Here is a 23119-nt window from a genome sequence, read left to right as displayed (position 1 = left end):
CTCTCTCTCTTCTGCGGTTGTTAATGTGTTTTGTGTGTGTTAGCCACCGCCCAGCGCCCCTCTCCCCTCTTCTCCCACTGCTCGGGATCATTACTTGTTGCTTTCTTTTGTTATTAGTATTCTTGTCCTTTCCCTCGTTTTATTGATATAGCTTTGCCCAAATGATGATTGAGACGAAGCTAAAATATATTATAGTATTGTTACACATATCACTGTCCACATTCCACTATAAACTAAACAGAGGCGGATATTACTCTCATGGATAATAGGACAGCTTGTACATGCACGTGACAAACACAGAGTTGCAAATGGACAGTGGCAATAGTGACCCAGTTCAGTTAGCGATCAGTCAGCCAACCAACAGAGGCGGTGGCGCGGCGGTAGCAGCAGAGTGGGTGGCTCCGCTTGTGGCTGGTGGTGTCTGGCGACGAACTGGAGGAAAGTGACCACGGGCGGCGCCACTGCCATCCATCCCTTCGTCCGCTCCTTCACCAGTATAGATGGAAGCGGCCGCGCCGCCGCTACTCCCTGGATCCACGGGACTTACGTGACAACACACATCAAGCATGAGGAGATTTCGCAAACATCATGCTCGTGAGAGCACGAGTGTGAGTAATGTGCTTGCTCAGTCGGTGTATTGATGGTGCTGTGTTGTGGTTTGTGTTTGTGTTGTTACTGTGACAATGAAAGTGGGAGTCACATCCAATGAAGTGTGGCGTTTGTGCATAAGTGATGGCTTGGAGCGTGGCGTAAGTCGCGGCGGGAAGGGGCCTAGGACCCTTGGTGAGGACCTGTTCATCCCAAGGAAGAACAACACAGACGGTCAGCTACTACAACCCGATAGCTAATCCACACAAATTCTTTCTTAAAATCACACATCGTGAAATATGATACAATGTAAGTACGTAGGAGGTCATAAAAGACTCAGGCGCCTCTGCAACATATACTCGTGTTTATTGAGATATATACGCATGCAGAGGTTGAGGAAACACGTTTTTTTTTTTTTTTTTTTTTTTTTTTTTTGCGTAGGTGGAACATAAATCATGGCATAGTTAGTGAATTCATATCATTTATTTCCTTCTGAAACTCAGAACACAGGAACTGGGTTGTCTGAAGCTGTCGTCCCAAGAAAGAAATACCACAAACATGCGCTGGACGGCTGTACAATTGTGTGAAAGCGGTGTAGCAACATCCACCAAGGACCACCATTATAGTGACGTGAACATTTCTCAGAGCAGGTGAAACTCCCTTGACGCAGATCAGATGTGTCCGTGGAGTGTAATCCAGGTGGCTGTTCCTGGTTGTCTTCGCTGTGTGTGTGCACACGCCGCCTCGTGAAATCTGTGCGAAAATTGAGAATGTATAAATGTTCAATGTTTAATCTTAATAACACCACATTGCATTCTGGATACCAGCAATTCATTTCATTAATTTTAATGTAATATTTCCTGACGCACTTAACTACATTTGCATTGTCTTTTCTCAAACACGTTACGGAAAATTTATGAAAATAATAAGTCAAAACTTAAAACATCCACAGATTTGACAGAAATTACATTTAGTTTGGTTCCCGCTGCTCGGCACCGTTTTCTTTATGCTGATGAGAGCTACGGTCCCGCCAAGACCTGAGTTACCTTACTTATCCTTGTGCTTGCTTCGATACTATAAAGTCTGCCACTGAAACTGTTTCCGCATGTCGGCTGTCAGAGAAACCACGATTACCTTTACTTTTGGTCACAGTTGCCTAGACGTCTAGGCAACTGTGACCAAAAGTTTGTTAACGAGCTCTTAACTGTCCTTTACTTATGGTTTTGTTAATTAGGTAATTGATATGAAAAAAAACGTAAAAATGGCTTAGTATGGTTAGGAAAAAGACTAGATAGATAATAGAATAGATGATTTAAAATTTCAAAAAGTAAAACATATGATTCACGTGATATGCACTTTTTGTTAGTCTTTCATTTACGTGAACGGTCATGATATAGTAAATATATAATAAGTTCATATTTGTTTGCTTAACTCGCAGTGATATTGAATATGTAGCCGTTATTAGATACATCTTATAATCAGTCAAAAGTCGCCCCGGAATGCCTTGTAGACCTTGTAATCATTCGCACCTGCATCTTAATAGTAATTAACGTCGCTTGGAGCCGCTTGGTAGCCAGTTTTCACCGCACCTCTCGCGTGCCTCACCTGGCTCGTGGGGAAGGGAAGGGGAGGGGGGCAGCCACACCCTTGTGATTTACAAGTACGCACTTATTTTCGATTTTTCTTCTTTTTACTCTTTCAGTGTTCTATTTTCTAAGGTGAGTCATTTCAAGGAAGGAGTCTCAAGGCATCTCCACAATTAAACTGTCATATCCGATTAATATTTTTTTTTCATTCAGTGCTTTCGATGCGCCATCACTCTGACGTCATTAGTGCTTTGTTCGGAGCTTATAGTCTTCTCGGTATTCAGGTGAGCCTTTTCATACACACATGACGCAGGAGGTTTATTATTTGCAAGGAAGTTATATGAATAAGTCACGAGACGTAAGAATATATTACTTATCCACGTATTCATGTAATAAACTAAGACCTACACAAGCTGACAATATTATGACAACTTACATATTTCCTAGTGTGTTGCAGCGTTTAATCTCTATTGGATTAGGATTTTATGATCCAAATGATCGCTTAACAGAAATTACGAATTGTTAAGGGAAAAAACACCCGTGAGGATTCCACAGATTATCCATGTGGCCTTTGAAAAACCACTTCAGTATCATGACGCGTTTTCCTATTCATTCTGGTTACTTTTATGCAGCTTCAGAAACTCAGGTAGGGATTAAGATAGTGAAGACTGTGGCCATTAATCTTGTGACCTCCATAGACCCTTCCTGATGTCATTAAAATCTGCTAATCATTCCAAAAACTCAAGGTAGAAATGCTTTCCAGTACTGAAGAAATTAAGTATGAAGTCCCCATTCAACCTCATGCCACTTTGTTGTTACCGGCAGACTGAGATAGCCTTGGATAACCACACAACCCTTGCTACCTGAAGGAGTGCATTGTATCTCTATTACTGAAGGGAAGGCAATGTGAAGATGAGGATGGAGTGGATGGGAGATGGGTAGGCAAATCGATACAGCGTCGCTACTTTTATTTCCCGTCAGATATTTTGTAGAGTATTTTTTTAGTTATTGTGGCTGCCCCTCCGTCCCTCACTGTGCGCCTCCTTGTTGTCCTGCCTCTTACAGCCTTGCGCCACCCCCTCCTCTCTCTCTCTCTCTCTCTCTCTCTCTCTCTCTCTCTCTCTCTCTCTCTCTCTCTCTCTCTCTCTCTCTCTCTCTCTCTCTCTCTCTCTCTCTCTCTCTCTCTCTCTCTCTCTCTCTCTCTCTCTCTCTCTCTCTCTCTCTCTCTCTCTCACACACACACACACACACACACACCAGCAATCATCAGACCAGCGAAGGTGCAACATTTGTTCTCAGTTAACACCAACAAGCACGTTAATGACATTGCCTCACGTTCGTCACCACTCATCTGACCCTTGTTACGTGGAGAGGTCACTTGAGGTGCCATTCATGTGTTGTTTTTACTCCTTTACGTAAATGTTAGAGGAAAGGAGACAGAGAGAGGGACGGAAAGGCAGGGAAGGAAAAGGGGATGAGAGAGAGAGAGAGAGAGGGGGGGAGGGACTGGAGGGGGGCACAGATAAAAAGTAAAGAAAGAGAAAGGAGAGTAATTCATCAAACATCTGGTGTGATTCTTCTTCAAATCGTATGTATACCTGCATCTTGTCAGTGATTATGGAGGAATGTAGCTCTTTCTCCTCCCCCTCCTCCTCCACTTATTCCTCCTCGTGTAGCAGCTCCAGTCATCTCTACAGGCGGGAAAATAATGTTGTTTGATGACGACACGAGTGTTTGTACGTGGTGGCGATGATGATGAAGCCACTCCGTAATTACCGTCCTGCTCCCCTCCCTCTCCCTCACGGCCGTCTGTCTGCTGGTTGGTGCCTTTCTCCCGCCATATAGAGATGGACAATACCTGCGGGAACTTCTCCGCCACGTTGTTTTCTCCCAGAGCGTTGCGCATTGCTTGTCACGATTTTGTATCTTCCGAGGTGAATGTAAGAGTTGAAATTATAGTTACGGGAGTCTTTTTTTCGTGTGGTTGTGTGGAGATTGTTTTATCTTTCCATTTATTTGTGTGTGTGGCCTTGAGTTTCTTTTCTTTATTGTTGTTTTTGGGGTTTATTTTGTATTAGTGAATGGCCTCCTCTTCTTTGCCTTGCTTCGTTCCTAGTATGTGGTCTCGTGATAACAGTAGATCGTATCTCCTCCAGTATTCCACAGCCTTGTCTTTTTCCTCCTCGTGTTTACCTTTCAGCTTTCTCTCTTTAGTTTTATGCTCAGTGTTCCTTGTTTTCCCTGTAGCAAGTTTTCATGAATCTGCCTTTACCTGAGTACAGTGGCCTCTCTTTCCTCCCCTCTCCCTTCTTCCTTCCTTACCTTTCCTGCTCTCTCTCTCTCTCTCTCTCTCTCTCTCTCTCTCTCTCTCTCTCTCTCTCTCTCTCTCTCTCTCTCTCTCTCTCTCTCTCCTTCCTCCTCTGCTTATGTATCACTAGTTCCCGGAGGCGCGAGTGGCCCCCTCGAGGCGTGACCACCAATACTTACGCTAGCCACTGTTTCCGGCACTACAAACCCACCCTCGCGTCTTCCCTACTGCCCCTCCTCCACTTCCTCCTCGACACCGCCACACCACTGACACACTCCCTCCGCCTCGCCTGTACTGACACACTTACCGCCTCTTCCCCCTTCTGCCGCCCGCCGAGCCGCTCCCTACTGGTGTCATCGTCTTGTGGTTGTTAATGTTTTTGTCACCGCGTACACCACCAGAGAGGAAGGAAGGAAGGAAGGATGGATGGATGGAATCTTCACGCGCTATGTATCCTCTGGTTGTTGCTTCCCTTCCTGTGAGCGTCGGTATTCTAATAGTTGAGGAAATTTAGTGTGTGTTTTCTTGGTTATTTGTAATCTTTGCCTATCAGTCAACATGATTGCATTGCTTCCGGTGTAGTGAATTAGGATTTTTCCTCAAATGTCATCACAATTATCATCAACCTGTAGATTTCCACTGTAGTACTTACCTCTCCCGGCATTATCCGCTAATCTCTGCCCGCGGAACTTATTGGCTCTCTCGTTAGGACTATTTTCAAAACTAACAGATTACATATGAGGTTCCCGTGTATGTTCCTTCCATTATCGATGCAAAATCATTGTTAATAATCTTTACTATCATCCTGTAAATGTTTGGAATTTCTAGATGAGCCTGTTAAAAATTGATGAGGTAAAAACACCCAAACGTCTGAGAATATTTCATCCCATCTCTCCATCTCACAAAAATGTCACTTAAGCTCGCCAAGGACAGTTCTGAACTTAAACCAACTCAACATACAAACTCATTACAGCCGTGAACAGTTACGTGACTACACCCATGATCGCACCGGAACACGCTGAATACCCCGTGTAGCAGCAATGAGTCACAAAGGCTGGTTGGTTACTGACTCACACGGTACACACTCACTGTTCCTTCCCTCGCTACTCACCTCCTCAGGAATCCACTGTCTTCCTCTATCACCCAGTGTGTTGCAGCAGAGGACACACGAACACCAGAACACCTGAACTCTTTCTCAATTACATGTATATTAATTCGTCACACAACCCAAGTAAGGACGTTAATATATTCACCTAACACTCATGAAAGGTTGGATTAAAATGTTTCGCCACCGCTCGCACTGACGTCATCTCCTTACACGTTGAAGAGCCGCCTAATGACTCGATAACTTTGGCTGAAAGAGAGGCGGGGATGCGGTGGGAAGGGAAAGGTAAGGATGAGAAGTGAAAGGACAGGGTGAGAGGGCATGCTAGAGAGAGGTCGTGTGGTGGGCTAGCTGGCAGGGTGCGGGTGAGGATGTGTGGGTTGTGCAACTCAGCGCAGAGGTATGTCTGTGTGTGCGCCCCGCCCCTGGGAACGGCCTGGTGATGAGGGAATGAATGGAATAAGTAATAATGAAATGCCAATAAGGTTGTTTAAGTATGCTGTGTGTTAGTTACGCATTGATTCAACGAGACACGAGATACATACTTATTAACTCTCTCTCTCTCTCTCTCTCTCTCTCTCTCTCTCTCTCTCTCTCTCTCTCTCTCTCTCTCTCTCTCTCTCTCTCTCTCTCTCTCTCTCTCTCTCTCTGCTAGACCTTTGAATCTTTTTGTTTCTTTTTTTCTCTCTTTTTCTTAATCTTCCTTGCTAGACCTTCGAATCTTCTCTCTCTCTCTCTCTCTCTCTCTCTCTCTCTCTCTCTCTCTCTCTCTCTCTCTCTCTCTCTCTCTCTCTCTCTCTCTCTCTCTCTCTCTCTCTCTCTCTCTCTCTCTCTCTCTCTCTCTCTCTCTGTAATTGTTTCTCCTTGATTTTTTTTTCTTTGTATATCTTTTCCTTTCCTCTTATCCTCATATCCTCCACGCCTCGGTGCCTCCAACCCACGCTGCGTGCACCCGAGACTTTCATTCACATAGGAGGCGTTTGACTCATTGTGGTGATAGTGGTGGTGGTGGTGATGATGATGAAATACACAAGGTTATAAATCATTATGCATCCAACAATACACACACACACACACACACACACACACACACACACACACACACACACACACACACACACACCTAAGGTCACGTACGCAAATAAACACTTCGATGACTTTGTACCTGATTAATCATGTAGATTGGAAGTTTTGTTTATTCTGTACACATAAGTTTGTCCCATTTAGCACCGTGCATGAATCACACACACACACACACACACACACACACACACACACACACACACACACACACACACACACACACACACACACACACACACACACACACACACACACACACACACACACACACACACACACACACACACAGACATACACACACACACACACCTTCATTATTAGGTCACCATCTTAGCACCATACCTTGCAGAATTATTAGTTTTTTCTACGGTGTTCTCGGCTAATTCGATGCTAATGTGCCAGATAAAGCAGAACTCGAGGGAGACCAAGCGATGCCACTGTTGGTCGGCAAGCAGTGCGCCTCTACCAGGGTGCTCCCGACGCCCTGCAGGTTGTTTATTAGTGTTCGACATTCCCTTTTAGGTAATGCGCCCCCTTGAGGACACTTCTTGTTGAATACTGATCTCCAGACGGGAATATGCAAACTAGTAGTGGAATAGAGGTTAGAGTCCCTTGTGCTTGGTGAGCGATGACCCGTGTGCTGCGTGGTCTCAGAGGTCACAGTTGCCCACGCAGTGTTGCAGGTGATGGACGGTTAGTTTGTATTTATGTTGCTCCCTCATCTTCATGGAGGGTCTGCGGCGTCAGTCCCTCAGGCCAAGCTGATCAGAGGACTGGTTTTTGTGTTGTGGGTGTTCTGTAAACTGTGCGGTAAGTTATGGTCATTCTGTTTGTTTATCCTTGTATATCTACCAGCCTTGGCCTAAATGTCTTCGGTGTTTGTATAGTGAACTGTGTGTGTGTGTGTGTGTGTGTGTGTGTGTGTGTGTGTGTGCAATACAAAGTCGCAGAAGAGTATCCGGGAACCAATACCAGCTGCAAAAGGGTCGTTTGTGGCTGCCCTGTAGTAGTAGTTCCTCGGTGTATGAATTAGCGGCAAGGAATGCAGGTGTGCGCGTCGCCCGCGGTGACACCTGGGTGCAGATGCCGGCCGCGGATTGTTAGGGGATTATCCGTATTATGTGCGTATGAACCTGACTGCGAACATCCAGCCAAGTATTCACGCGCCTATACAGAACGAACTCCATACCTCAGGTCATCCTACGCTTACTTGTGTGCTCTTCACCTAATTTATACTGGATCCCACCACCTTGTCATTAGTATTCACCTACAACCACACAGGTAAACTTTGCGGCTCCGTCTACCTGGCAGCGCACACATACACCTGAGACTTCGACCTGACCTCAAGGAATGGTGGAGTACCCGGGGCGTCGCTGGAAGGGGTGGGGCATCGGTGGGGTGATGAGGCTGTCTCTATAGGCCCCGAGGGAGGAGGGAAAGAGATGGAGGGGCTCGGAGGGGACGCAGGTGGGGAGGCGGCGGCGGCAATGTGAGAGTGAGGACGTGATAGTTGTCAGCTAGTGAGCGCCATACATATTTGTTTGTCTCTTCCATCACGTAAAAATATGTGAACATTTGGAGATGCATCACGTGAAGGCGTTGTAATGATTAAGTCTATTTGTTGTTCATCTTTAAGAGGATCTAAATTTTCTTATCTTCAGAACACGTTCAACTTTTACACATGCATATATTGTAAAACCTACAAATTTGTTATGAATATGAAATTCAGGGATTATTTCAGAATTATTTAAGTTCACTACACTCGCTCTCTTTGCTCCCTGATGTGGGAATCTCGTGGCACAAAAAAAAAAACTCCCCAAACTGGTCCGTCAAGATTCATATAACTTGACTCAGGTAGAGTGATTCCACATGCTCTCAAATTCGTCCACTGCTAATTTCGTTGTATGCCCAAATATCCAAAGTTCAGTCTATTTTTACACATTCCTTGTATGCTGAGCTACTAATTACACGTTCCCTTGATTTAATTCGCTTATCTTTCCTCTCCACAGAAGATGAAAGGGCTCATGAGGAAGAGATCTACCACGGCAGCGCGTTTGCAGCGGGCCTTCAGTGCTAAAGGTTTGCGGGGCCCCAACGCAGAAAACCAGCACAATAACAACAAAGATGCCGCCAACAACAACAACAGCAACAATGGGAGTCCTGGCGGAGGGTTGCCCCCTAACAGAACGCGGGAGGGGCGCCCCAAGAGACAGTTCATCATGGAGACGCCGGCCACCTTCACCACGGTAAGGCCCACCTGCCTCTCATCAGTCCTGCTCCACTGTGAATCCTTACATTAAGCCCGTGTCTAAGTGTGGGGCATAGAAAAGCACGCAGTATTCTTAGTGAGGAAGGTGAAGACTGTGTCGGAGAAATGCATCTTGGGAGTATTAACAATATGATTAGTTATTGTTTTATTTACAGTTACAGCTCTGTCGTTCGCATGCTACATATATTTGCACGATATGTGTTGCTGATTAATGAGATGGAAAAAAGTACAGATGATTACAAAACTTCGGACAGACACACAGACACACACACACACACACACACACACACACACACACACACACACACACACACACACACACACACACACACACACACACACACACACACACACACACACACACACACACACACACACACCACAGGCGCGCGGTAACTGTATATGACAAACCCATTACCGGAAGTTCACTTGCAAACAATGTTACCAGTAATAGTTATAATAATAATAATAATGATAATAATAATAATAATAATAACATTGACAATACACTTCCCCAACTAGTTACTTCAGTATTATTTTTATTTTATTTATTTATTTTTTTTTTTTCAATTTCGAAATACCAGTCATCTACAATAGTGGGATAGTACCTGGCGTACGAATTGCTATAGACATAGTGAAGCAAGGGCTAGTATGTACAGTACAGTGACTTGTAAATGATGACAAGGAGGGAGTGGAGGCGCTGGGACACTTTTTATTTCTTTTTAGCACCACCGGTAGTGTCTAGTTTACGCTTATATTTGATACCATTACTATACATTTGGCGTATCTCAAATGTGGGAATGCTGTCTGGTTCCAAGGTTAGTACAGGTGCAGCGGAGCACAGTTAGCATCCTGCAGAGAACACGTCCTGCTGCACCGCTTCCCTCCCTCCCAGCCACCCACCGACGCTCTCCGGGCTCCCGGCTGCGGATGTTGCGTCCCTTGTGGGAGTTCACCCAATCATAATCCAGCCCATCAAGTCCCGGTTAACCTAACTTGAAGGTCAATCTAGGGTCGCGACCTGAGACCAAAGACGGAGTGCCCCTACGAGGGTACAGGGTGGAGTGCCCGCGCATAGTGCAGTACTCTGCGAGACATCTATGCATCGCAGAGTTCTTGCAGCTACAGTACGCTGCCTGCCCACTTCCTCATTGTCCTTCTGATACCTGACACGCGGGGAAGCCTGCGGGGGAGGGGCCGCCAGGTGTTAGGGAGTACAGTACACCTGCTGAGAGAGAGAGAGAGAGAGAGAGAGAGACACACACACACACACACACACACACACACACACACACACACACACACACACACACACACACACGAGTTTCCTTCCCCTAACTGAACAACAAGTGCAGAGGAAGGAAAACCTGCCGCTCGGGAGCTGGTCGAGGTTGTCGAGGCAGCTCTCAAGGCTAGGCAGCACTGCAGAAGTCACCCCATTATTACGAATCTCCCGCACCCGCTTCCCAATGCACAACGGAGCTCCAAACTCCAACACCTCCCCACCACACCATTGCACTCCTGCGCCTTCCTCATGTTCTCCCCCAAACACCGCTTCACAATTCCGCCCTTTATCCTTTTAGCAGCTTCTACGCAGCGCTATCTCTCTCTCTCTCTCTCTCTCTCTCTCTCTCTCTCTCTCTCTCTCTCTCTCTCTCTCTCTCTTGATGCAACAATGACGCCACGTGTTATGACGCTATCTCACCACCTGTTGTGCGTAAAGTGATATACGCCAGCGCTTACGTAGTTAACAGTAGACGTTCGTTCCTTATGCTTTGTGTTACTTCGCTGTTTTGGACTTCTTGCCTTTCTTTTCTTATTTTAATTTGGTTTATTCACATCTATTCCTTACATTCTTTATTTTTTTGTGAAGTTTAACGTTTTGCAACCCTGCCCATGTCCTTTTTTCCACACTACTACCACCACTATGTGTACCGCCACCATCTGAGCATCATCAAAGCACACACTCTTACACCATCTTTTTATTTATCCAACGCCGCCACACCCTGCTTGCCGCCCACACGCCTTATCCACCTGCACTGCACCACTAACCTTCATCCTCCAGCCCCTCAGCCTCTCTCCCTCCACTCCATCCACTCCCTCCTCACCTCTCCCCCGCCTTCCATATCCAAACACTTACCCTACGGATCACAACAAGGAGGCTCTGTTCCCAATGGCCAGGGGGGACAGGTGGGAAGGGGCGTGATGCAAAGGAATCGCTTATATAACAAACATTGACTCAACCCTCGCCTCCCATTCCTCCTCTAGGGAAAGGTCGGAAACCCAGCTAGTATTTCAACACCGGATATCTTTTGCGGCGCGCTCGCTATATTAATGATAGTGGTTGTAATAACGTGAGTAATTTTATCATGACTTGTAATATTGTGTGTGTGTGTGTGTGTGTGTGTGTGTGTGTGTGTGTGTGTGTGTGTGTGTGTGTGTGTGTGTGTTTCGCTCTCACACTCTGGGTTCTCACCTCATCAGCACCTCATATTCTCTCTCTCTCTCTCTCTCTCTCTCTCTCTCTCTCTCTCTCTCTCTCTCTCTCTCTCTCTCTCTCTCTCTCTGGTGCTCCGTTATGACTGATAAGATTTAATGATACTCTTTCACTCTTACAGTTCATCTAACAAAATATTATTATTGCTCCAAGATTTGCACTCAGAAAAAAGCGCAGTGCCCTGTATAATGAAGATAATAATAGACATAGTAAGGGTTTGAATTACTGCAGCATTATTTCTGAGGTGTCATAAATCTGCGATGATGAGACAAATCAGGGAGGATCTCATGGTGTCAGCTTACCCATGACGTAGATGTTTTGCACGGTCTTCGCTTCCGGACAGCAACGCAATACAGTCTGGGAAAGATCTCCTAGTGCTGTACACCTAGTTGCTCAAGTTACTTATGGTTATTACCTCATTGCATTACACTGTTACTGTTATATTGCTGCTACTACTACTACTACTACTACTACTACTACTACTACTACTACTACTACCTCATCTACACACACAGACACACACACACACACGCAAAGAGAGCAACAGGTGTGCGGTCAGTCAGTAAAAGTTAGAATCGCCTTCCCAACAACAACAACAGCAGCAGGAGTGGCCGTCAGTCTGCTGGTCGCCACCTTCACCCACCCACCCACCCACATTAGCAAATGAATAATGACTTACAGTACTTTCAGTTTTAGGTCCCAAAATGGTCTTTCCACCTCCAGCCATTCTTGTATCTCGTCTTGTTTATCTGTATGAAACGCAAAAACTTGGTGTGTTTGAATTGGGTTTACGGTTACATAATATTATACAGTAAACATCCATCTTGAGGGTTACTAACATAAGAGACTATCGGAAAGATGCGAAAAGATATAATGTTCATGCACACCTGTCTTTGTTGTTATGTTGGAAGCGACAGGATGATAACAGTGTTTCTCTCATGGCTTTGCAGGGCGTGCAGTCCCAGGAGAGACACCTGTTCCTCTTCAGCGACCTTCTGCTGGTGGCCAAGGCGAGAAGTGGAGGCAACTTCAAGCTAAAGGAGAAAGTGAGTGAACAAGATATCTCTTTTAAGGCACATCGCGCCAGTATATGTCGTGATACTGGTTGAATAACGTTGATAATTAAGTATGACCTAGTGATGCTGTTTATGGAATATAGATATCAGGCTTTAACATTACATCATTACTTTTCTATTAAGTAGGAAACTTTTGATGCTATTGCGACACATCAAAAGAATATAATTGTCTTAATGTGCAATCCATAAAATAATCAGAAGCTAGCAAGTATGACCTCCATATTTGCAATAGTTATGACGTCATCAAAAATCAGTAAATAGAGGAAAATAAGACGAAGATACATCTAAATTTAGTCAGGTATAAGGAAAAATTAAGTCAGATTAAGAGGAAATACGTGAGTTGCCGGTCAGTCTTCCTGACCTGACTCGGCCACAGAAAAGTTTATTATCCCTCATGCTAAGTCGGATGGAGATTATGAGCGTCTGGCTCGTCGCAGGTGCGGGTGTCAGAGATGTGGCTGTCCTCGTGTCTCGACGACGTGGCGGAGGTGCCCAAGAGTCAGGAGAGCAGCTTCGTCATGGGCTGGCCCACCACCAACGTCATCGCCTCCTTTAGGTAGGTGTTGACTTTATTACTACTACTACTTTACAATGTTTCTTTACATCATGCATATTGTTGCTTTATGTTCGATTGAATTCTCTTTAAATCATAAGTTCTGATTATTCTCTTTTCATGTGTTGGTTTCCTTACTGTGTTCAACACTTGTAGGGTGTAGAGTGTTCCAAGTTTTAAGATATTGCAAGACACATCCAAGTTTTAAGATACTGCAAGACACATCCAAGTTTTAAGATACTGCTAGACACATCCAAGTTTTAAGATACTGCTAGACACATCCCGAAACCGAGAAGTGTTATCCCGTAGAGTAGTAGTGGCCATACCTGCCGCGGCCTTGGATGTGTTTAATTCACCACGGTTGCTTGCTGGTGTGTGTGTGTGTGTGTGTGTGTGTGTGTGTGTGTGTGTGTGTGTGTGTGTGTGTGTGTGTGTGTGTGTGTGTGTGAGAGAGAGAGAGAGAGAGAGAGAGAGAGAGAGATTTTGACGACTCACTTCACAATGTTTAAGTATAGAATCATGGAAGTATTTACATGGAAATATATTTAATGGCTGTTCTTGGTAACGTGCGGCGATTCTACCTTGTAAGGAGAAGGAGTGGAGTGACCTGACCGTGTAGAGGGGGAGGAGGCAGGTTTGTCCTGGGTTGGGCGGGGAGCGGGATAAAGAGAAACAATGCCCCATGGGAGAAGCTGTGGGGATGAGCGCCAGGGTGCATACAATGGGAAGAGCGGCCACGCCACCATACAGCTCGGATGTGGCAGACGGCAGGCGGGGGTAGGCGGCCTCGTCAAGTGTTTTGGAGCCTCAAGGCGTCGTAACACTCCTACGCTCGCCGCCCGCTGCCAACATGCCACTTGAATCGATTTATTGGCGTCTTTGAACACGCGCATGAAAGTCACGTACACATATTTTACTTCTATGAATTATTTATCGTCATCACCCTCTCTGCAGCAGACCTATGTTATCAAATTTACACTCGTTGAAAAATCACAAGCGTGTTTTACTTATTTGAATTAGCAGTTTGTGATCTATTTTCATATTTTGTTCACTTCGCTTCCCTCGTTCACGCATGACAAGTAAATATCGCCCATCCGGCCTTGTCCACATCTTCACCTCGTAAAAACTTAAATCTACCTTATACCTACTTATACTTACCTACTGGATGTATACACTACATAAACAGTTGCCAGTTTTTTTTTTTTTTTTTCTCGTCCTGTCCGTGAGGTGTGTAGGATGAATAGGATCAAGTGAGGGCGACGAATGGTTTGGAAAGACCTGAAGGAATCCCAGGAGATGGTTGTGAAACGCGAGTGACTTGACCTCCCTGACCTGCTGCACTTTTCCTTCCTTCCCACTCCCAGAACACTATTGGATGAAGCATGCGGTATCGTATTGGTAAACACTGATTGCGAAGTTGAATTATCTATTTATTCCGCTGTCATCACATCACCTGCCGTATCTTTGCTTTACATGACTTTATTAGTATATCTTAAAACTTTCTGTTAAATACAAAAGAAATCAGTGTATTTTTTTCCGTGTTATAGTTTTATTTATATACTCTTCTGTGTTTTGTTGTATCCATCTTCTACACAACTTTACTAATGGATCACGAAATGTATTCACCGCTAAACACAAAGAAAATCTGTTTATTTCTTTCTGAGTCGGTATTTTGTGTCAATACTCTCCCATCCTATTCATTTATAATACATTGACTTCACACACATGTCTTTCCGCATTCATGAACGTAACGCGGCGGCAGATGATAAGAGTAAGACAACCCCTTTCTCCTGTGAGCCTTTCCCTCTTGTGTGTGTGCTTGCAAGTATTTATTTATGGCCGCGGGGAGACGGGGAAAGTCCTGGAGTCTCACTTTTAGACCATCATTCCCAGTGATTGAGACAGAAACTGCTGAAACTGCTCGCTCCAGACGGCTAGACAAACCAGACACGTGGACGAAAAGTGGAAGGGAATGGTAGGCGGAGATCGGGAGGGAGTGAGAGGAAGAAAGAAAGAGAAAGAGAGAGGTTTTTAAGTGCCTAAAGGGGAGGCGAGTGGGGAACCTGTCTGAGAAGTGGAGGTGGAGGAGGAGGAGGAGGAGGAGGAGGATGAAACTTCAAGAGGACCCACCTGGCCTGCCCCTCACTCACTCCTCTAGCCCGAACTGATACAAACTCAACGAGGAAAATTCAAATTCTGCTTAGAGAGAGAGAGAGAGAGAGAGAGAGAGAGAGAGAGAGAGAGAGAGAGAGTACACTAAAGAAACGTCATGTCGTGTGTTTGTTTTGATGAGGTAATGACAGGCACAACAAACAGCGCCTTGGTCATAGTGAAGGCGGCGCTGACGAGGTAATGAAATGAACCTCGTCTCTTTTTACGTTCATTTTTTTTTTTTTTTTTCCCCTTTTCTCCGTGAGTGTGACATGAGCTGCTCTCTTGCGGGGGGCGACTTGGGGAGGCTGAGATAAACGTCCTAAGGTAAACACAACAGGTGATAAAAGGTGTACAGAGGCGTGTCCACGAGTTCTAAGCACAGTGTTTTCCTTTTCCTCACGCGTAAAGAGAGAGAGAGAGAGAGAGAGAATGTGTGTGTGTGTGTGTGTGTGTGTGTAAGGGGAGATGAGGGAAGGCAAGTTTCCAAGGGGGAGGGTGTTGTGAGAGGCGACCGTTGGTGTTATTCTTCCTCCCCTCTCAACCTTATTTCCTCCTTTCCCCTCATTTCCTCCTTTCTTCCTTCCTTCCTTCCTTCCTTCCTTCCTTCCTTCCTTCCTTCCTTCCTTCCTTCTCTTACATACAACCTTTACTCAAGTCCTATCTTTTATCGCTATCGCTGTCCAATATTTTTCTATCCTTATCTCAGATTTTTAGTTAGTTTCTTGCCTCTGTATTCCCCTCCCGTCTATTTCCGTTACTTATGCTTACTGCTCACCATCTCCAGTCTCCCCCTCGCACATGCTGTCTTCTTTCCCTCTCTCCCTCTCTCTCTCCCTCTTTCCCTCCATACATTGCTGTTATTTTGGGCGGGAGTCGTGGTTCGTGGCTCAGAAGGTGCTGTCGAGTGTGTGTGGAGGAAGTGATAGGTAAAGTTTGCCCCTTAGTTTCTTCCTTATTTGCGTCCTCGTCAGTTAAATATTACCTGATAAGTTGCGATCGATACTGTGTCTGATTCTATGCTTTGGTGAGATTATTTATGTGGTTCGGTATGGGTGAAACAAATGAGGATCAGGGACGTAGGTGGAGAAGTTTGCGAGAAGGATTCATAGAGGGTTTATAGAACAGGAAATTTGACTTAGTTCGCAATATTAACTGTTCTGTACCTCTGCATACTTCAGTGGTTATATTCTGTTGTCATTAGATCGTTATTATGTTTACGATAATATAATATGGAAATCTTTGACCGTCTTCAGCTACTCATACATTATATTATGATCTTTATTTACTCTAATTTTAATGATAGCTAAGAGATGCATGTTGCTTCAAAGATCTTACTGGTAGCAAATATATTGACGTTAATACAGACATCCTTAACTTGCACATAGAAATCAGCAGAGAAATTTATAACTTCATAATTGACTAAGGTGGTTGGTTCTTAAGATTAGTTCAGTGCTGATCATGTGGAGTGGTGGTGATGACATGAGCGACTGATTACCCTCTGACCTGTGTCCTGTGAGGTGCACCCTGAATCAGCGTCACCAGTCCGGTAGTTCCCAGTGCTCATCTACATTATTAGTTGCCTCTTGTACTGTTACTTTACTGCAGACCAAATCCCTATTCCATCTCATGTTTCAATCGAAGGAGGAGGAAAGATGGGTAATGCAGGGTGTATAATGTACTTCTTAGTGTGGGAAAGTATTAGCAGTAACAACAACAACTACAACTACTACTACTACTACTACTACTACTACTACTACTACCAGCAACAATAGTAGTAGTAGTAGTAGTAGTAGTAGTAGTAGCACGAGGAGGAGAACGACGAGAAGTTTTCAATATTCTTGTTAGACGAATAGATCCTTCCTTACTCGATAGTATTAGAAAACAAATGTATTATTCTTGTTGCTTATATTAATCCATTTTTGACCGGTCTGAAGAAATTCTTATCTTAACTGGTCGTAAGGGAAGGACTCTTCGAAACCCACCTTGTGTGATAAGACGTCCCTTGTGTTATGATGACCTTGACTGGGACGTTCAAGAGTGTGATGAAGGAAAAGACAAATATTTGATGTAACACAAACAATTTAACTCCTTCTCACTCAGACATTCTCTGTGTGTAAAAGAAGGAAACGTTTTATTCGACTTGGAAAACCATACAAGTAAACGCAAAAGATGGAGCAGTGCCACTTGATAACAACGAAGCAGTGCCAAGAGAAGCAACGTGTCTTTGGCTCTTGGTGTATTGACTTCCTTTCTGAACTTGACTTATCAACTCGTGATGCGGAAGTGGCAAGGAGGGCGGCTTAGTGCTGATGGGCAAGGCGTGGGAAAGAATAGATATCCAGAGTGCATGCAGCCCCAGCACAACTCGTGGGAAATTCACTCGTCAGCTGAAGTGATGCTGGGACAGTATTCTCAGCCTTATCAGCTCCTTATCCGCGCTACTTTTAATGGGGTGTAGTTGAGGCGGTTGTGACTTTAATGATTATGGCGGTAATTTAACTTGATTCTGCATTACTAATGGGAAGAATATCTATGAGCATTCTACTTATGATTGTTTTAGTCTCTGGAAATAGTCAGTATTTGTACTTGAGACTTTTTAGAATGCAGACAATGATGTGGAGCCTCACGATGTTGTGTTCTTTGTGAAATTTATCAGCGTACGTAATTATTACACTTCATGGTCTACGCCTACTAGTGTCATTTTGTACTTGTGTAAGACCCTGTCCTAGATAAAGCGAATTAGAGAAGTGAGTTTAGCGAGAGGCTGGAAAGGTTACGTCGTGAGACTCAGCAGACGAGAACCGAAGAACACAGCTGAGCCAGGCCTACCCTGCGGCACCTATATCGGCTGTCCCTATTAACATGGCCGCCTGCCTTCAGCTCTCCTACCCTTTCATCTGTATATATTTCCTTTCCACACCACTTTAGTCCAAAAATTACAGTGAATATGGCACTGAAACATTGGAATCATTATTAGATATGTGTAATTCTTTCTTTCTCTCTTTCTTTACGTATGGGTGGAAAATACTAAGTCAGTGTTTATCGTGTAAAATTTCATGTGGGTGGAAGGGGCAAGGCATCCCTACTAGTTATAGGGTCCATCAGGCCATGGGAGGTGGTGGGGTGGCGGGCTGTAGAGACGATGTCCGACACGCAAGGAAGCTGCGCCCTGGAGTAAACACGTCAAGGCGGGTGTTGTGGTGTGGTCATGCCGCGTGTAAACAAATGTCTCGCCACCAGAAGACCAGCTGGTGCCAGGCAGAGGGAAGAGACCTGCAGACCACACACTGGATTCTATTTCTTCATAGTAGAGAGATGCCTTTTTACTTCGAACGCCAATAACTCTGCAGACTATTTATATTTACTGCATTTATATTTATTGTTTTTTTGTGTTATTTGAATGCATTTAAATCTTCATCCGTTTCTTTATTTTAGTTTATTTTCGTACATTTCAATATTTGCTAGATGTTCCGTCTTACACGCGGCTTCCTCTTTTAAAACGCCAAACCATCTTCCCCAACAACTTCTCTCTCGCTGTTATCATCACTGCTTCTGACGGCCTTTCCTCGCTGCCGCCACGCCGTCACTCCTTAAAACCGACCCCCTTCCCCATCTCTCTCTCTCTCTCTCTCTCTCTCTCTCTCTCTCTCTCTCTCTCTCTCTCTCTCTCTCTCTCTCTCTCTCTCGTCCACTAAGTTTAACCGTGGTACTGTACGAGATCCTCATAAATTGTATTTGCTGTTCGTGATGTTTATATATAGAATCTTAAGACTGTCCGGCAAAAGTAGGTTGAATATTGTTGCACATTATTTTATCCTACCAATTTTACCCACACGTTCCATCTCTCATCAGCAAATGATTTATGTTACTTGTTTTCCTTTTTGATTGCTGAATATTAGGATCAACTTACCACAATAAGTAGCGTCGCTTTTCGAACGTAATTAATGCAGGTTGTTTGAGGCGGTGACGAGATGATTACCTTTATCCCTGTGCAAACTACGCAAGAAATGGGATGCTAATTATATTATGGTACTGTGCATGTGGCAGTTAAGGGTAGAGCTTGTCTGGTAATGGAGATTCATGTTCCGAGGAATCCAAGTTCTTTTTGCTTCGCAGCGTAAAGAGAATGGGAAAATGTGATGATGTGAAAATCCATTAGATAAAGTAAATGGCATACTTGTCTCTGATTTGAGTGTAGGGAAAGTCTCGTAACGTGGAAAACCCTGATTGTTTTGAGACATCTAAGAAAATTTCAGTAGCTCTTTCTCCTCCACTCCAAATTATTTTAGGTCGTCTTTGGAGGATGCAAATATTTCCTTCTCTTCCTCCTTGTGACTAATTCACGAGGTGGGCAGTTGGGCTGGTAGGTGTATGGGCGGGGAAGGCGTGGGGGAAGAGGGAAGAGAGGATTGGGAGTTCTTGGCCCCAGGGCACGCCTCACCTCGCATCGTTCAGTCACTATCCTGTTTCCTTTACCTGTCTTGCCCTCCAAGTTTAAAGCTACTTCGATTCAGATTATGATGAATGGCTAGCATTTTCGAGCTATGTCTGAATTCTGATCGTATTCCTTCACAATTATTTATTTAGTTGCAAATCAAAGGAGTGATATACTAGACTTGTAATGATTTGAAAAAAAAAAAAAAACAGGCATGGAAATTCTTAATATAACACTTATGATATGTGAGTGGTATAATGGTATATACTCGTAGATACCCTCCTTGAAGAGGCTGCGTGGCCACGTTGGATGGACCGGGCAGAAGACAAATACGATGGGTAGTGATATGGTAAGGCGGAGATGAGACAGGGAGGAAGACAAGGAGGGAAGGGAAGACGGCGGAATCCCCGCCAACCTCAATGTTTCCTGGGGTCCGTAGGGCAGCCCCCGCTCCCACCCCATCCCACACTATACTCCCGCGGCGTTCCACCACCTCACACCTTCCACCACCGCGTGCTCGTCTCTCCCTTTTCTTACCTCAAAATATTTTACACGTAAAGTTATATACGGGTATTTATGTATATGTAACAGTGAAGTGGGATATGACGACATTGTGTTCTGAGAAACTACTTACTGCGTCCTCAAACCACTTACTGGTTGATACCTTTAGGTGAATGTGTGTGTGTGTGTGTGTGTGTGTGTGTGTGTGTGTGTGTGTGTGTGTGTGAGCGCGCGGAGGAAGTGGCGGTTTGCACACAAATGCAGCAGGTTCTCTGTGTAGCAAAAATACAATGAACAAAATGAGCTAGGGGGCGTCGTTCTCAGACAAGAGACTCGATGTGTGTAGTTGAATAGCCATATTTTCCTCGCATGAAACATGAAACTTGTACAGTAGTAGCTTCTAATATGCATCTTGTGTGTGGACTGCTGTATGACAGGTCAGTAGAGGTCAAGCCAGGAGCGAGTCATCACAATGGACTGTGCCCGCGGCAGTTCAGTGGTCAGCAGGTCAAGTGGTCACACCTGCTTCCTGGCGGTAATAACACATTTATTTTAATGATCAATTGTAGATTGTACAGTAAATTTTCAATATGTATATTAAATTGTTTTCGTCTTTATAAATATAACATGTAGTTGCGGACATGAGAAGTGGTTAATAATGATTTCAAAATAGATTTAAAAAATTAAGGAATCGGACACCTTGCGAGGGATTCAGGGTAGACTGCTGGGCTCAGGCGCGCGGGCGGCGGGGCTGCTCCAAGTCAGTGGAGTTTGTACCTTCCCTGAGAAAGGATAGTGCGGCCGTGTTCCTCCTGGCTGGCGGGCGCGGATGTTGTGTCTGAATGGTGATAGTCGCCACACTGACACTGAGAAGGATACCATGGGACGAAGCCAAAGCCAAGGCTGAAGGATATCTTGTATTGCCCTTTGTTGATATCACCATAGTGAAGTTGTCATGGTACTTCTTGTGATACGATTATGATGACTTGTGGTGACGGCTTTGTGCGTCGGGGACGGACGGCAGGATGCGGAGTCCCACTCCTGTGCCTCGGAGGCTCGGACTCACCAGTAATCCGACGGCGTGCGCTCATTCCCCACAAAATAAGAGCGGCTCATGCTGGCGAGCACCTCTTGTGTGTTAAAAAATCAACGTTGGACTCTGGAAAGGGACGCGTTAAGGGACTCGCTTGTCGCAAAACATCCTCGCGGTCAGGCCGAAGCGGAGGAAAAGCATATTTGAGACGCTCTCACAGTGAAGTTTTGTCTGTTCGACCAGAAATTGTACTAGTGCCCGAACCTGTTCATTCAACGACTGGAAGTTGTGTACACTCTGGAGGCAGTGAGGGCAGTGATCCTTTGTATGACGTGCCCGTGCCCCGTGTGGCCAAGGTTACTCGCCTTAGGCGCTCGTCTAGTGTAGTCAACAGCGCGTCGCGGGATGTGTCTAGCAGGAGCACGCTACTCTCTCCTAGGATTAGCCAGACAAGAGAGCGGAAGCCCAAGAGGGAATGTAAAGACACTTCTCTTTCCCACAGCTGCGTGGCAACTAAAGACTTGTGGTATAACAAGTTGTGCCAGGTGATAACTGAAGAGCGAGACAAGGAGCCTCCCTCCACCACCATTCAAGTCACTTACTACGACCCCATCAACAGCATCGATTTTGTGAGTATTGCCTTTTTATCTGTTTTTATAGAATATGTATATTGTGATGTGTATTATAGTATCTCTCTCTCTCTCTCTCTCTCTCTCTCTCTCTCTCTCTCTCTCTCTCTCTCTCTCTCTCTCTCTCTCTCTCTCTCTCTCTCTCTCTCTATGTATGTATGTACGTAGAGACTAGTTTTGTAATGATATTAGATTGTTTTAGACAAACCTTAGGAGGCATTTTTTTGTTTAATGATGTTTCGCATCGATGTTTCAGTATTGTTAAAACATTTCACATAATAATTAAACATTTATTACATATACTTGACGGTGAAGTCAAAACTCCAGTATATGAAAATACATCTTGAAAAATGCAATTTATAGTCAATCTTTTTTTGTCCATCCCATCCCACCCCATCCCATCTCACAGCACCAGTACTCCCTCTTAGTGTCACACAGCATCTGTACTCCCTCTTAGTGTCACACAGCATTAGTAATCTGTGTCAAACAGCTTCCGTACTCCCTCTTAGTGTCAAACAGCTTCCGTACTCCCTCTTTGTGTCACAGCATCTGTACTCTCTCTGTATCACACAGCACCAATACTCTTTGTGTCACACAGCATCTGTACTCTCTCTGTGTCACACAGCACCAGTACTCTTTGTGTCAAACAGCTTCCGTACTCCCTCTTTGTGTCACACAACATCTGTAATCCCTCTTTGTGTCACACAGCATCTGTTCTAGCAACGAAAATTTGAACATTATTTTTTTTTCTCAGAGCAAGACCGTAAGCATCAGCTCCACCACGACGGCGCAGGAATGTGTCTCTCTCACCCTCGATCACCTGGAGATGGGTGGCGCCGACTCATCACAGTTCCAGCTTTGGGTCAAGACTGGAATGGATGACTCACCTTACCCTCTTATTGGCCATGAGTTTCCTTACGCCATCAAGATGAACTGCGTGCGAGACTTGCTGCAGGATTGTGACGCGGAGCAGTGCAACAACCTGTACAACGCTGAGCTGGTCACGCGATGTCAGTTTATCTTGCGTCAAGCACGGAAGCTCTCCTTTGGGTCTCCCGAGGGCATGAAGAAGGTGTCCAAGAAGGCACGTAAGTCGCCTATCAGGATCCACCGGGTATTCAAGAGAGCCAACAGCAAGGGTGAATCTCTAGATGGCAGCGTCAACTCCTGTGCGGGGGCTTTGTACGGCCAGTCCCTGGTGAAGCTGGTCGAGGCTGACAACATGCTGCCCAAACCTGTCATGGTGAGACATTGGACTGTTCGTTTTGGATGTAACAACGTTCACAAACCAGTTCTGACATT

General features: G+C 45.0%; 1 protein-coding gene across 6 annotated transcripts in view; it reads left to right on the top strand.

Moving 5' to 3' along the window:
* LOC123504617 overlaps positions 1-23119 on the top strand; it is a 518452-nt gene that overhangs the window by 490372 nt on the left and 4961 nt on the right. For all 6 annotated transcript variants that reach the window (XM_045255282.1, XM_045255284.1, XM_045255283.1 and 3 more), the window contains 5 exons: positions 8680-8916; positions 12387-12482; positions 12950-13068; positions 21691-21817; positions 22572-23060. In XM_045255282.1, coding sequence (XP_045111217.1) covers positions 8680-8916; positions 12387-12482; positions 12950-13068; positions 21691-21817; positions 22572-23060 — 1068 coding nt within the window. The remainder of the gene's footprint in view (positions 1-8679; positions 8917-12386; positions 12483-12949; positions 13069-21690; positions 21818-22571; positions 23061-23119) is intronic.

The sequence above is a fragment of the Portunus trituberculatus genome, chromosome 16 (genome assembly GCF_017591435.1).
Source record: "Portunus trituberculatus isolate SZX2019 chromosome 16, ASM1759143v1, whole genome shotgun sequence".
Taxonomy (NCBI): Eukaryota; Metazoa; Arthropoda; class Malacostraca; order Decapoda; family Portunidae; genus Portunus; species Portunus trituberculatus.
The sequence above is the reverse complement of the archived record's forward strand: the minus strand, read 5'-3'. Positions and strand labels throughout refer to the sequence as shown.